This window comes from Calidris pugnax, unplaced genomic scaffold, assembly GCF_001431845.1.
Source record: "Calidris pugnax isolate Ruff unplaced genomic scaffold, ASM143184v1 scaffold140, whole genome shotgun sequence".
Classification (NCBI taxonomy): domain Eukaryota; kingdom Metazoa; phylum Chordata; class Aves; order Charadriiformes; family Scolopacidae; genus Calidris; species Calidris pugnax.
Genome location: NW_015090896.1, coordinates 1,194,084 through 1,209,777, shown reverse-complemented (window position 1 = coordinate 1,209,777; position 15,694 = coordinate 1,194,084). Strand labels below are relative to the sequence as shown.

At 52.5% G+C, this 15,694-nt stretch overlaps 1 protein-coding gene across 1 annotated transcript; it reads right to left on the bottom strand.

Annotated features, from left to right (window-relative positions):
• Positions 1 to 2,929: 2,929 nt before the first annotated feature.
• On the bottom strand, positions 2,930 to 15,618 carry MCM3 (minichromosome maintenance complex component 3). Its single transcript, XM_014948369.1, has 17 exons — positions 15,339 to 15,618; positions 14,300 to 14,412; positions 13,440 to 13,648; positions 12,884 to 13,014; positions 11,967 to 12,205; positions 10,776 to 10,884; positions 9,881 to 10,034; positions 9,206 to 9,337; positions 8,535 to 8,743; positions 7,858 to 8,032; positions 7,139 to 7,265; positions 6,649 to 6,799; positions 6,375 to 6,515; positions 6,062 to 6,168; positions 4,930 to 5,012; positions 4,521 to 4,596; positions 2,930 to 4,312 (listed from the first exon to the last, which is right to left on the bottom strand). The coding sequence occupies exons 1-17, from the start codon at positions 15,414 to 15,416 to the stop codon at positions 4,114 to 4,116; spliced, it is 2,433 nt and encodes an 810-aa protein (XP_014803855.1). The 5' UTR covers positions 15,417 to 15,618; the 3' UTR covers positions 2,930 to 4,113.
• Between the last annotated feature and the right edge of the window lie 76 nt (positions 15,619 to 15,694).

Sequence of the window (15,694 nt, the reverse complement as noted above, 5' to 3'; positions counted from 1 at the left end):
GTTGAACCCAGAGGAACAAACTCCAGGGGCTGAAACGTGACCTGCATTTCACTGACTTCGCTACTGGGCAAAGGCAACGCTGCTTCTCAACTGCATCTCTGCAAACGAACAGAATCAAATGCTGTTGAACCCAGAGGAACAAACTCCAGGGGCTGAACCGTGACCTGCATTTCCCACCTCACAGGAGGCACCCGTACCAACTTTGAGGAAAGGTGGAATTAAAAATCTAGAGCAGACAGAAACCAAAACTACTCAAATGTTGTTGAACCCAGAGGAACAAACTCCAGGGGCTGAACCGTGACCTGCATTTCACTGACTTCGCTACTGGGCAAAGGCAATGCTGCTTCTCAGCTGCATCTCTGCAGATTCCAGCCTGGCCTTGAAGCCCTCCAGGGATGGGGCAGCCACAGCTTCTCTGGGCAACCTGTTCCAGTGTCTCACCACCCTCACAGCAAAGAGTTTCTTCCTGAGATCTCATCTAAATCTCCCCTCTTTCAGTTTAAAACCCTTCCACCTTGTCCTAGGGCTCCCCTCACCTCCAGGGATGGGGCAGCCACAGCTTCTCTGGGCAACATGGGACAGGGATACTTCCCACTCTCACACCAAAGAAGTTCTTCCTCTCAGCCCCCCCTCCCAGCAGAGGGGCTCCAGCCCTTCCAGCATCTCCGGGGCCTCCTCTGGCCCCGCTCCAACAGCTCCATGTCTCCCCTGTGCTGAGGCCCCAGAGCTGGAGGCAGCACTGGGGGGGTCTCCCCAGAGCGGAGCAGAGGGGCAGAATCCCCCCCTGGCCCTGCTGGCCACGCTGCTGGGGATGCAGCCCAGGGGATGGTGGGCTTCCTGGGCTGTGAGCACACATTTCCAGCTCATGTTGAGGTTCTCACCCACCAACACCCTCAAGTCTGTACTGTTATCAGAGGTTGTCCTGACACACATGCGGAACCCTGCGCTTGGCACACGCTGCTGGGGATGCAGCCCAGGGGATGGTGGGCTTCCTGGGCTGTGAGCACACATTTCCAGCTCATGTTGAGGTTCTCACCCACCAACACCCTCAAGTCTGTACTGTTATCAGAGGTTGTCCTGACACACAGGCAGGACCCTGCACTTGGCGTGGTTGAACCTCATGAGGTTCACACAGGTCCACTTCTTGAGCTTGCCCAAGTCCCTCTGGATGGCATCCTGCCCCTCAGGCCTGTCAACCACACCACTCAGCTTGGTGTCATCTGCAAACTTTCTGAGGGTCCCACTCAATCCACTGTCTATACCACTGATGAAGATACTGAACAGCACTGGTCCCAATATAGACCCCGGAGGGACACCACTTGTCCCTGTTCTCCATCTGGACATTGAGCCGTTGACCGCTACCCTCTGGATGTGACCATCCAACCAATTCCTCAACCACAGTCAAACCCAAACAAACTATTTGCTACATCCTACCATCCTGGCCGACAGGACAGTGAAATAAAGCTGAGCTTTACCTACCTTGGAGCTCCTCCTGGTGTCTTGCCATGGGAAACACAGGATTAGCAGTTCCCCAGCTGCAAAGACAGGGAATCATAGAATCATAGAGGTTGGAAGAGACCCTTGGGATCATTGAGTCCAACCATCTCCCCTACTCTACAAAGTCCTCCCCTACACCATATCCCTCAGCACTGCATCTAAACGTCCCTTAAACACATCCAGGGATGGTGACTCCACCCCCTCCCTGGGCAGCCTGTTCCAATGCCCGACCACTCTTTCAGTGAAAAATTCCTTCCTAATGTTCAATCTAAACCTCCCCTGTTGGAGCTTGAAGCCGTTCCCTCTCGTTCTATTGTTAATTACCTGTGAGAAGAGACCAGCACCAACCTCTCTACAGTGTCCTTTCAAGTAGTTGTAGAGGGTGATGAGGTCTCCCCTCAGCCTCCTCTTCCTCACAAGAGGAAAAACACAAAGGCCCCAGCAGAAGGAGAACATGAGATGGCTCCAAAAAGCCACGCCACCAAATGCCCTCACTGCATGGCCCTGCTGTGACCTGCAAAGAGGAACAGCCTCTGAAAGCCAGGGAGAAGCGAGGAGGGAGGAAGGAAATGACAATATCCCCACTCCTACAAGCCGGCGTCAGAGCAGCAGAAATTGCTGGGGAACTTTTTACAAGCACCCAGGGACCTTTCCAGAAGGAAAGGGTTGGTTCCTCTGCAGACAAACGAGTTGGCAAGAAACCACCTACACCCTGAAAACCTTACCTGGATACGTTGGGCCCATTGCTCCTGCCCAGGAGCTTTGCAGCGTGGAAACAACCACGGTGGTGGCCGTGCAGGAGCAGAGCAGGTTGGCTCCCCACAAAGCTCCATGGTGGAATAAAACCAGAGACAGAACAATTCTGACCTGGTGTGTTTAACTCACCTTCACCAGTCTTTGCAGTTCTATCAGCCAGACACTGGCCGTAGGTCTGAGGTCACTCTGCAGAAGCACAATACATCCAACCAGAGATCTTTAGGAGGCTAGAAACACGCAAAAACCCCCTCCAGACCTGAAAATCTGCTGTCAGAGCTGCATTGGATGAGGGAAGCTCAGAAATCAGGTTTTTATAATTCAACAGATCTGTTTGCAGAAGAAAAATGGAGGGTTCCCGTCCTCCCTGTGCAATGAGATGCTACCAAGTGCTCTTAGCTACCAGGATGTGTAGCTCCAGGTGGGCAGAAGCCACAAAGCTGCTGTGGAAGAGGCGGGAGTTGCCCACAGTTATTACCCAGCCATCCCAAGGACATTTCTGCAAGTGCCTGGTCCACCAAGGCAAAGGCATCATGGTGGAAGGACGTGTCCAACACCATCCCCAAGCGGCAGGAAGATGCCTGAAGGCTTTCCATGCCAGCGCAGGTCCCCAGAAGACTGCAGAGTTGCATCCCCAGAAGTGGGAAGAGTTTAGACCCAAGTAAGCAGCAAAGTCATGGTAGAAACGGTATCTAGACATTTTTATTACTCAAATCAGTATTTATGGCATCCAGAAATAAGGACACATGAACTGTACAGGCGCCTGGAGACAGAGAGAGACAAGAGCAAACAGCCTGTGCTGATGAGGGTCTTCTCCAAAGCTTAACCTCAAACTTGCCAAGACTGAAAAGAACCCAACCCCAATTAAAACATTTTCTTGAAAACCATCCCAAACCACAGCATCTTGTTGGTTTCTAGGAGCAACATTTTTCCAAGACATAGTCACCTATGCGTTCTCAGAAAGCAAGATGGTACAACCTCAGCAGGTGGTGGTTGCCAGCAGGACAGATGCAGGATCCCAGCTTCCCATAGCTTTGATCTTTCTTTCCTACAGGTTTTTGCCCATTTGTGGTGGCCCTGTTATATTTTTATAGGCATAATCCCAGATTTGGAGGCAGGAGCAGCTGGAGACCAAACCCACCTGCACCAGGCACATGTCCCCTGGGCAGCTTTGAGCATCCCAGGTCCTTTCCATCCACTTGGGGCCAAACCTCCCACAGGAAGGCTGTGAAATCTAGAAACCAAGATGACCCATGGACGATGGACTGGGTCAGACTACACTTGTCCCTGCATCACCAGAAGTTGTCCTCCCTGAGGTGGGTAGGAAAAGAAAGAGGCTGGTCACAGCCAACAGGACAGGCATTAGGCATCTTTATGTGTGAGACAACCAAATCTAGAGTATGTAATGGGGAAAAAAGAGAAAAAAGGGGAAAAATAAAAGCTTCACTACTAACAGTGGAGCTTCCATACTGGTTCTTACCACCACTGCTACTGAAGGTTGAATTCCTAAATCCAGATATTTTTTTTTTTATTCAAAGGCTGGAACTATTATGACCAAAGCTAAAAACAATACAATAAGAACGATGATAATTCCCACTTAAGTTTTTCCTTTCGGCTCCTTGCAGAAACAAACCTCCTCCCAAATACTCCAGTTTGGAGGCAGCAACAGTAAAAGAGCTTCCAGAGCTCCTGGCTTTTTTGGTGCCAGCAATGCACAGCGAGGAAGGACTGTAAAGTGCACAGACTCGAGCTCCTCAAAGTTCACCTTGGCCAGATGAAGCGTTCAGGAGAGAGTTGAAGGCAAACACAAAAGAGTCTCCAGACTGAAAGTCCATGAGACCTTGGGCTCTTCCGCCCAGAGGCTCAGATTAAGAAGATAATGTCATCAGACACCATGATCTGGTTGTCATCCTGCATGTGGGCCAATGCCATCTTCACTTCAGCCATTGAGAAGGGCTCAGGGTTGTCGCGGTTGATGGACTCCATCATGCTCTTCAGACCCACGGACTGGGCATGGGAAGCTTTGAAGACATCAAGGAGGGCGGCCTTGAATGCTTTCAACCTGGTCAGGAAGGCAAGAAGTAATTTCCCCCTCAGAGACCACACACACAAGTCCTTCCCCTCCCTTCCCAGCCCAGGATGCCCCATTCTGAGTGATGCAGAGCTGAAACCACCACTACAGATGCATCTTCAGCATCAGACAACAGCTTGGACCCACCAGGGTGGGGTGGAACACATGGGGACAGACATCTCCTCCAGCCCCTACTCACCTTGGCTCAGCCAACTCTGGTTTCTTGGCTTCGGCAGCGGCTGAGGCTTCGGGTGTCTTGGGAGTGTGTGCCTGGACTGGAGCAGAAAGAAGAGTTACCTTCAACCTGCCTGGTGTCCAAGCACCAGGAAAGCAAAAGCACTTGACTCCAGGATGGGATGGGTGATGTCAGATGTTGTTACTTCTGCAGGGCTTTGGAAATGGATGGAAAAAAATATAACTCTCCCATCCCACATGGACATGGAGGGCTTCAAAAAGAATTCATCTGGATTTGTGGGGCTGGATGGTGCTGCACAAGGGACCCTAAGTGACCCCAAGGCATTGCTGCTCCCCAGGGTGTGCAGATCCACCAGGGCAGAAGGCAACAGGACTCCTGGGAGCTGGGTGCCAGTGAAACCCCAGGGACTCACCCTCTGGCATCTCCTCCTCAGCATCACTGAAGTCATAGGGGTCATAGGATTCCTCCTCGCCTCCTGTGCGTGCCTTCTTCCTCCTAGGTGAGGGAAGAAGAGGTCACCCCTGCTCCAGCGGAACTGCAGGCCTCAGGACAGCCCCCCAAACCCCAAGCTCTTGGAGATACCTGGCCAAGACCATGCAGGGTAGCTGCAGCTCACAGGTCCAGCCACTGAGCCTTGCCCATGGCACCGGGCCCAGACCAGCACCAGCCCTGATGGTTTTGGCCACAACCAGAGGGTTGTGGACTGTGAAGGATCACATAAGGGTTTGGGTTGGATCATCCAGCCCAAACCCCCTGCCATGGACAGGGACATCTTTCACCTCTCTGGGCAACCTCTTCCTGTGTCTCATCAGCCTCATCATCAAACATTTCTTCTTGATGTCCAATCTAAGTCTACCCTCCAGGTGGGGTCTCACCAGAGCAGATGGGCAGAATCACCTCCCTCACCCTGCTGGCCACGCTTCTTTTGATGTGGCCTAAGATGTGGTTGGTTTTCTGGGCTGCTGAGCACACGTTGCTGCCTCACGTCCAGTTTTTGACCCACCAGGATCCCCAAACCCTCCACCAGGCTGCTCTCAATCCATTCATTCCTTAGCCCGTGCTGATATTGGGGATTGCCCTGACCCAAGTGCAGGACCTTGCACTTGGCCTTGTTGAATTTCATGAGGTTCACATGGGGCTGCTCCTCAAATTTGTCAAGGTCCATCTGGATGGTGTCCCTTCCCTAAAGTGCATCAACTGCACCACTCAGCTTGGTGTCATGCTGTCAGAGGACAGGCTGAGGGTGCACTTGATCCACTGTCTATGTCATTAATGAAGATATTAAATATTATTGGTCCCAGTACAGGTGCCTGAGGGACACCACTTGTTACTATCTCCATTTGAGCTGTTGACTGCAACTCTTCGGACATGGCCAACCAGCCAACTCCTTGCCCATCAAATAAGGGTGTCCCCATATTACGGATCTGGAGGGGATGATCCACCAGGTTGAGCAGAACGTGGAGTATTTCCCCAAGGCCAGCCCTGCCTGGCACAACCTCAGAAGAGGCTGGTGACCCTCGCAAAGGCCTTGCCCTGGCACCCACCTCCGCAGGCTACGCTCCTCCTTGGGCTGTGATTCCTGGTCCTCCTCCTTCTCGGTGTCCGAGTCATCCTCCGCCTGCTTTCTGCGCTTCTTCTCCTTCTCCAGCACCTGGGTGGCAAAGGCAGGATGGACTCAGCCCCCTTTTCCAATCAAGCTGCTTTTCAGGAGCCAACCCTGAAGGTCCCAAGATCCCACCGCTGCCCCATCTCCATGTGGTCACCAGAAGAGGACCCCACCAGCAGCCCAGAGTGCTCAGCCTGCACCTGATGACAGTTTTAGAACCTCTCGAGCACCAAGAGACACCTTTCCCCCACCTTTTTGAAGTAGGCAAACTGCACCAGCTCCAACGCCGCCTCAGCGTCCTGCAGATCGACCGTCTTGCTCATCCTGGCCTTGGCGTGGGCCGTGGAGAGGCGGATCAGGGTCTCCAGGGTACGGGCCGTGACGGGGGAGGTCTGGTGGGGACAGAGAGGCGTCTTTGCAAGGCTTTTCCCCACCAAGGGTAGAAAACACCCATAAGAGGAGAGGGGAGGCTGTGCCTCAGTTTCCCTTCTCCTGGAAGGAGAAGGAGCTGCTCCTGGGGCTCACCCTGGCGATGTCTGAGTTCATCTGGCTCTGGCTGCGCAGGCGGGAGTACTCCTCCGCGATGTAGCTCGCCGACTCCTCCGTCAAGACGGGCTTAATCATCTTTGCAACATGGATGTACTTCCTCATGAACTCCATGCTGACGATCTTCTCCCTGCAGGGTGGGGGAAGGAAGACGTGCACACCCGTGTCCTCCAAGGTGGGGATGGGCAAAGGGTGTTTGCAGAAGTGGGGACTGCACCCAGAAAGAGTGGTGGGCATCCAGGCACGTGGAGAATTCAGCTTGAGGAGATGTTCCCCATCTGCCTGGCATGAGAGATCAAGCCCAGAGCAGGGCTCCCTTGGCATCCTGCCCATGTACCTCCCCATGGACCACCTGGAGCATTGCTGGCACCAGCCATCAGCCACCACCTGGATGCTCAAGCCAAACCCATCAATTCACAGTGCTGGAAAACCCCAGGGAACTTCAGGGGACGTGGGATGAGGGACTCACTTGCGGCGGTTGGGCCCATGCAGGAGGTCATCATGTTTCTCATACACTTGGAGCTCCTGTTCCTCCTCCTGTACAAAGTCAGGGTCGTCTGTAGCCAGGATCTCCACGGCACTGCCCAGGGGCATGGCTGGAGAGGGAAGGGTCACAGAGAACAGGCTTTTAGCCTCTTGCAGCATTGCTGGAGTGACTTCCAAAAGCCACCAAAAGGAGCACTCAACAAAGCCGGGGTTGCTGAACCCAATGAGCTGTCACTGAGAGGTGACAACCCACCAAGGAAGCACAGGACCAAGCAACAAGGCAGCTGCACAGTTACAGGTGACTCACCGTCCCCGTCCTGCTCATTGGGGTTGCGGTACCGGTGCATCCGCAGGACGTGGTCCGAGATCTCCCTGTCCTGCTCGGGGTCCATCTGGTCCAGCACGATGAAGAGCAGGTCGAAACGGGAGAGCAAGGAGTCCTGCAGGCCAATGTTCTCCATGGGCGTCTTGTACTGGTCGTACTGCAAAAGGATGAGACAAGGAGTTACAGGAGAGGGAAGGGTCACAGAGAACGGGCTTTTAACCTCTTGCAGCATTGCTGAAGTGACTTCCAAAAGCCACCAAAAGGAGCACTCAAAGCCGGGGTTGCTAAACCCAATGAGATGTCACTGAGAGGTGACAACCTACCAAGGAAGCACAGGACCAAGCAACAAGGCAGCTGCACAGTTACAGGTGACTCACCGTCCCCGTCCTGCTCGTTGGGGTTCCGGTAGCGGTGCATCCGCAGGACATGGTCCGAGATCTCCCTGTCCTGCTCAGGGTCCATCTGGTCCAGCACGATGAAGAGCAGGTCGAAACGGGAGAGCAAGGAGTCCTGCAGGCCAATGTTCTCCATGGGCGTCTTGTACTGGTCGTACTGCAAAAGGATGAGACAAGGAGTTACAGGAGACCCTCATGGGCCAGTCTTGGCTGTCAGAGAGGCTGGGAGGACATCCTCAAGTCGGGCCCTAAAGGACGGACATCCAGGCAGCTGGACACCACACTAAACCCAGCAGTAAGGCCTCTTTTCCCCATCCCAGAAGGTGGGAAGCTCTCATTTGCAAGGAGAACACATTTTTTGTGATCTTAGATCAGACACCAAGACTGAGGTTTGTCACCAGGATGAGAGTCCACTGGGCTGTCTTGAGACACCCAGGCAAGAACCAAGTCAGGGTAAGAAACCCCACAGGCCCCTCTCTCCTCCAGGAGGGCCATGACCAGCAACAGAGACCAAACCAACCAGGTCATCGCTCTCTCACAAATCCCAGTCCAAGCAGGAACCAAATCACTGGGTTTGGGGGATCTTTTGGGATCTCCTCCACCAAGACAGCTCCCAGCACCCCTCCTTATGGAAGGGACCAGTAAATGCCACCACTCACCCGGCCGTAGACAGGGTTGGCCGCCGCCAGGACGCTGCAGCGGGAGTTGAGGCGGGCGTGGATGCCGGCCTTGGCGATGGTGACGCGGCCCTGCTCCATCACCTCATGGATGGCCGTGCGGTCAATGTCGGACATCTTGTCGAACTCATCAATGCACACCACCCCCCGGTCAGCCAACACCATGGCCCCCGCTTCCAGGCGCCGTTCACCTGAGGTGGGGTGGGAGAAGAAAAGAGGGTCAACCACCATTCAGCAGCTCCACACATCTCCTGCCCTGCCATCTTCCTCCACCACACACCACCACCCCTGTGACTAGGCTAAGCCTCAAAGACCAGCTGCACCCTTCAGGGCTGTCCCTCTCCTACCCAATTCGACAGCAGGAGGAGGATACTTAAGGATGAGGAGCAAGCCCATGAGGAAGACAACCAGATCCAGGATGCTGCTAGCCCTCATATGGTGTCCACCAAGTAGAAGAGGAGTAGGGAAGACCACCACCTAACAGAGGTGGAGAAAATACCCCTAAACATCACTATCATTGCCATAAAACTTCTGGATGGACCAAACAAGTGTTTCCACAGAACAACCAGCAGCCCTGGATCTTGCAGAGTCCCTTCCAGGTGTTATCAAGCAACCCTCTGCCAGCTCCCACCAGGAACCAGTCTGCTCCTCACCAGTTTCTTGGTCCGTGGTGACGGCGGCTGTCAGGCCAACACCAGAGGAGCCTCTGCCAGTGGTGGGGATGGCACGGGGCGCGGTGCAGAGCACGTACCGCAGCAGCTGAGACTTGGCAACAGAAGGGTCTCCTGAAATGGAGAAGACTGCATTTAATAATCATACATCACCTGGATAACGTGTCCAGTTTGGGCCTTCTCAGTCAGGAAAAAAGAAGGGGAGAGAGAAGTGGGTTTGTTCAACCTTCAGAAAGGAAGGTGATCAGATGATCTCCCTGCCTTCCTCAATGGCCCAATGGGAAGAAATGGATCAGATGGAGTCAGAGTTTTGAGATGTGCATGGTTACGGGACCAGGGACAACTTGGAACACAGGGAATCCCAATTGGATGGTGGAAGAAAAAGAAATCTCCTTGACAGTGGTCAAGTATCAGGGTAGTGGCCCAGAGGTCATGGGATCCCATCCCTGGAGATGTTCAAAACCAACCAGACAAGTCCCAAAGCAACCAACCTGATCAACCAGTGACACTAGCTCTGCCCTGCCTGCATGCTTGGGCCAGAAGCCTCTGGAGGTCCCATCTAACCTCAATTACTCTATGAAACTAAGTCCAGAAAGATGCTTCATCTCACCCCCCCCCAACAACAACTGAGGGTGTCTCCACCCAGCCTCTCCAGACCTATCAGCAGGATGTTGATGTCTCCTCGGATGCGGCTCCCGTTCTCCAGGATCTTCTCTACCCCTCCGAGCAGCATGCAGAGAAGAGCCTTCTTGATGTACTCATGCCCATGGATGCTGGGAGCCAGGGATTTCGCCAGCTGTTTGAAGATATCCTAAGGCAGAAGAGACACAGCACGGCCCATCAGATGGACTGCAGCTAATAAGAACAAGGAGCAATGCTCCACAAATCCATTTCAGAACCAAAAAAAAAAGGGGTTTATTCCCATCATGGAACCACATGGATGAAAATTATTTAGAAAGGAGAAGACCATTTGCTAGAGTTTTCTTTCAGCCGGGGTCTACGGTCCTAGACCATCCTGACTTCCATGGTCACCCAAGCAAGCACTGGAAGCAGCAAACCCTGTGAGAGCAAGTCTTTCTCCTCTCCATGCTATGAAGCAAAGATGGGAGCAAAGGACCAGGCTGGGACAGACACTTATTCCCTCCATATCTCATTCTGGTTTGGGGTTTGATGAGGAAAGAGGGAGATGTTTCTCCTGCAGAAGAACTTCTCCGGCAAACAGCCGGCAGGGTCAGGAATTTGGGGTTTGAAGAGGAAAGAGGGAGATGTTTCTCCTGCAGAACTTCTCTGGCAAACAGCTGGCAGGGTCAGGAGACACAGAACACAGATCAATTTCTGTCTCCACAGCATTCTGTCCAGGACCTAACCAAAGCCTAAGTAGAAAATGCAATGAAGACAAGTGGAAAAATCCACCAACATCACTAAGAGGGTTGAAGAGTTACTTGGAACCCAACAAGACGCCTCCATAGACACATGTCAAGCCTTAAAGCTGCTCTGGCTGAAGCCTCATGCTTGGCTACAAGCCCACCTTCTAGAAGTAAAGCTTAAATACCTTGGAGTGACTCTTGCTGAATCTCTTGATCTTGGCCACATCCGCAGCAGAGTAGAGAGGCCGGACGTCTTTGCTCATCTGCTTCACGTGGCAGGCAATAAGGATAGTCCTGGAGAAGGGACACAGCCACGATCAGGTCTACAAAACCCCAAACAGTCTACAGGTCACAGCAACAACACAGCAGAAACTTCCACAGGGTCATCATTTGCTTTGGGAAGTCCTGGGGAAGAGATGGAAAGCTTCAAGAGCTGTAGCCCCCTCTATCTGACTGCACTGGGCCATCAATGGAGCATCTTTAAGAGCATCCAACCCCCTCTGTGCATGGCTTGGAGCTCACTGATGCTAAGGAGCAAGGTGCAAAACAGCCTCCAAGTGGTTTAAGCCAATATTTGGCCCAGCTCTGTGGTGGCCACCTGCCAGCCCTAGATTTGGCCCAGCTCTGTGGTGGCCACCTGCCTGCCCTAGAGAATCATAGAATTGTCTAGGTCGGAAGGGACCTTTCAGACCATCAAGTCACACCATCAACCTAACACTAACAAAACCATCACTAACCCAGGTCCCTCAGCACCACGTCTGCCCGGCTTTTAAATACCTCCAGAGATGGTGACTCCACCACTTACTTCCCTGGGCAGCCTCTTCCAAGGCTTGATAACCCCTTTTGTGAAGAAATTTTTCCCAACATCCATCCTAAACCTCCCGTGGAGGAACTTGAGGCTGTTTCCTCTTGTCCCATGGCCTGTTACTTGAGAGAAGAGACCAACCTCCCCCTGCCTACACCCTCCTTTCAGGGAGTTGTAGAGACCAAGATCTCCCCTCAGCCTCCTTCTCTCCAGGCCAAACACCCCCAGCTCCCTCAGCTGCTCCTCACAAGACCCTGACCAGCTTTGTTGTCCTTCCCAGCTCCCTCAGCCGCTCCTCACAAGACCCTGATCAGCTTTGTTGTCCTGCTCTGGACACAGTCCAGAATTTTAATGTCTTTCTTATAGTGAGGGCCTACAAATCTCATTCCCTCCTTTCTCGTCTTCTAGAGAGGTGACCCAACTGAAAAGATTCTCTGGACACAGTCCAGAATTTTAATGTCTTTCTTATAGTGAGGGCCTACAAATCTCATTCCCTCCTTTCTCGTCTTCTAGAGAGGTGACCCAACTGAAAAGAGTGGGAGGGTTGACGTCAAGCCAAAAGAAGGCTCACCTGAAAGTCCCTGAAGTGTAACCCCCCTTCTTTCCTGGCAGGCAGCGGTACGTCCCCACCACCTGGATGCGGTCCCCAGGCTTCACCTTGTCCACCAGGTCATCATCCAGAACGACATCCACCGAGCGTGGCAGCTGCCCTGCTGGTGCCTTCTCAGGCATCTCCTGGATGGTGATGGTCTGATGGTCCTTGTAGACGGAGAGGCCAAACTCTGTCTCCAGGGGGTTATTCTCTTCATCCTAGACCAAGAACCCAAATAAAAAATGTTTAGCACTGTTTTTCAGGAGCATGAGGAGAAGAGGTGGGTCAGCTGAGCATTGGGAAGACAGGCTGCATCACCCAACACACTCAGGACTGCTGGAAAGGGTTGCTTCATGAAGACTTGTGGAGGCTAGGGTTCACCAGCTTCACAGCCCCCTCCGGTCTGAAGCTGCCAACACCCACCACGGCTGGTACGTTAGGTCTCACCAAGCCCTGTCCCTACTGCAGGCAGTGGTGACATGCCACCCATGCAGAAGGCTGTGTGCAACAGGGACAAAGCTGAGGTTAACCTTCTTCCATTCCCTAAAACAGGGAAAACACTCCAGGACAGCACAGGCCTACGCTGACCTGGGTCCCAGGAGCAACAAGACTGGCTGACAACCCCCTCAAGAAACCATGCTCCAGCAGGACCAACATCATAACTAACATCTGAACTAAAGGGTCTGGTGGCTTTGTGTCCAACAGAGACTTTCTTCACACGTTCCTAGATGCTCTCTGGGACTGTCACATGTGTGATGTGCCCTCTCTCTCTCTCTCCAAGGACTATGTTGGCAGAGGGAGAAAGGATGCACAGGGATGAGATCCTGGGTTCCAAAATGGCACGTTTCTCCCCAGAGGAACCTGCTGATGCTTCCCACAAGGCTGCTTCACCTCACCTTTGTAGGGTAGACGGAGCTGGATGGGAAAGCATCCAAGGAGGTCATGTCCGTGTATCGACGCTCAATAGTCTTCTTGGTAGCTGGGCAATAATGGACACTCCGGACGATCTTTGGACGAACCAGAGAGCCTGGGGTTGGAAGAAAAGGAGTTAGAGGGAGGGATGTCCCACCCCTCTGTCAGCAGACAATCCCCAAACCGTTCTCCAATGCTAAACTGCACTTGGGACACAACTTGCTGTCAACCACGGCCAGGATCTGCTGAGTTTAACGACCATCCCAACACTCAAGACCTTCTGCCAAACACCTTCCACCCCTCTGTCAGCAGACAATCCCCAAACCGTTCTCCAATGCTAAACTGCACTTGGGACACAACTTGCTGTCAACCACAGCCAGGATCTGCTGAGCTTAATGACCATCCCAACACTCAAGACCTTCTGCCGAACACCCCGTTTCCTTCACCAGGTTACCATGGCTCCTGGTGGACACCAGCCCCTCCGCAGGCAACACCTGGACCCACCACCCCCAAAGCCCTTGGATGTTTCCCCAGGCTCACATTTTGTCACGATGCCCTCCACACAAACAATGCAGCTGAGGAAACAGGCCGTCAGCGTCCGGGGTGACACGTGCTTGGAGCCAAAGCTGCCCTCCAGCCCGATGTAGAAGTCCTCATACTGCTTGGCATAGGTGGCATCAACGGAGGCAACGAAATCCTTCAGGGCGCGCTGGAAGGCGATCAGCTCCTCAAAAGCATTGCTCAAAAGCCTGCGACAGGAGGAGGTGATGATGAGGAACCATCAGCAGTCCCTTCTGCCTTCTTCCTCAACGCCCATCCATAACCTCCACGTGCTCTGAGAAGTTACTAGGAGCAAGAGGCAAAAACACCCACCCCAAAGCGCATCATAGCTCTGCATCAGGTCCATTGCCACCAACGGCCAGGAGCTGAACAAACCCAAGCACACCTGAAAAAAATCCACGTATCCTTGAGCAGACAAGCCTGGTCCAAAATATCTCCAAATATCCCCCCCCCAAAAAAAGAGGAGGTGATTTATATCGTGTAGAATTAACCCCATCTTGCTGCAAAAGGTTTTTACCAAATCAAGGGTTTGCAAGCTTGGAAGGGAAGGGTGTGATGGGGGAAAAAAGCAGGTCCACCTTTTAGGTGGGATCATAGAATGGTTAGAGTTGGAAGGGACCTTAAAGATCATCAAATTCCAACCCCATTGCCATGGACATGGACACTTCCCACCAGGCCAGGTTGCTCCAAGCCCCATCCAGCCTGGTGGATCCACAGGACAAAGCAGCTTTGGAGCTTCCTTACCACAAAGAACCAGCAAAACCAGGGCTGGACCACTGAAAACCCACCAAACCACAACCCTACCCCTCCCCACCCCCCAAGTCCAGCCCCACACCAACCGGTTGGCCCTCTTCTCGTTCTTCCGCCGCAGGTCGTTGATGCTGACCAGGAGGCGATATTGATTATCGCTGATCATGTCCCGGACTTTGCTGTGATAAATCCCTTGATCTTCCTGCGAGAAGGGGTGTAGAAGGGGGAAAAACACCCCAAAAAAAACCCAATTTACTTTGCATGTCGGAGCCATCCCCCTCCTCCCCCCCCGCCGAGCTCCTTCTTTGCAGTTAATTTGGTGCATCCCTGAATTACTGGAATGTTAGATTTCACCATTGCTCATCTGGAATATCCAAAGCAAGAGTGAGTTTGCTAATTAGTAATTCTACATCCTATCTGACAGAGATTGTTTACCCTAACATCAGTCATAAAATTAATATATTTAGAGAAATTTGCTTCTAAAAAATATCATCTCAGGGTAAGTGTAAAGTGAAAGACAAAGAAAGGACATGCTTTCTTTAACTGTCAGTCTGGCCTAAATGATGAAGGAATTTCTTTCCCCTTAAAAATGTTGCATTGTCAGACTTACTAAGGACCATCTTCAACTGTTCTCTTAGTAAAGCGACTGAAAAAAAAAAATAGCCACAAGAAAATATTAGCTGTGTATTTGTTTTATTCTGTGTGACAGAATAAAAAATAAAAGGTTTTAGGTTTTGTTGTGTTGGCTTTTTTTTAATTCAAAATAATTGAGCTATGAAACTTCAAAAACATCAATCTTTTTCCAAAGAGAAAAAAAAAGTACTTTAGTCAGAATATTTTCCTATCTGTACTTGAGGCCTCTCATTTTTCATTTTCTCATGAATATGATGCAATGAATAACCAATGAATAACTTCCAGCATTTATCCAACAGCAATCACTCGCTACCCTTTTCCCCTTTTTCTGCTATTTATTTAACTAAACTTCTACAGAGAAAATATGTCAGAAGAGCAAAGTTGCAGCAGTTTATATTTCCGTTGACTACTTTGTAACTTTTCTGATATTTAAGACATTTTTAAAACCTCAACGACTGCTCGAGAGAAAAGAAGTGGGAGAGGAGAAGACCTCACCTCATCGTCCAAAAAATCGAGGTAGTCGCGCTGCGCCTCCCGCAGCTCCGCGTCCTCCAGCCCGCCCGCCGCCGCCATGCTGCCGGCCGCTCGGGGAACCCGCCGTGCGTGGGGAGTCCGGGGATCCCGGTGGAGATCCCGGCGCTGTCTGGAAGGGAGAAGGCGGTAGGAACCAAGAGGAACCGGTAGGAAACGGCCCAACCCCGACAGAGCCCGCAATTCGCCACGATCCGCGCCCCGCACCGCCGCTTGGCGCCAAAACCCGCCGCCTTTCCCGCCACCGCGCGGCCGCTCCGCCTCCCTCCCGCCCCGCGGCGCGGCGCGGCGCGTCTCATTGGCCGGCCACCGCCCCGCGC

Bases quoted from the DNA above. Each gene is read 5' to 3' on its own strand.
- MCM3 (XM_014948369.1), bottom strand. From the start codon at position 15,416: ATGGCGGCGGCGGGCGGGCTGGAGGACGCGGAGCTGCGGGAGGCGCAG. The intron at 6,516-6,648 runs GTGAGCCCCAGG...TGTCCCCACCAG, and splicing joins TGAACTCAGACATCGCCAGG to ACCTCCCCCGTCACGGCCCG. The intron at 4,597-4,929 runs GTGAGTCCCTGG...TTTCTGCTCCAG, and splicing joins TGAGGAGGAGATGCCAGAGG to TCCAGGCACACACTCCCAAG.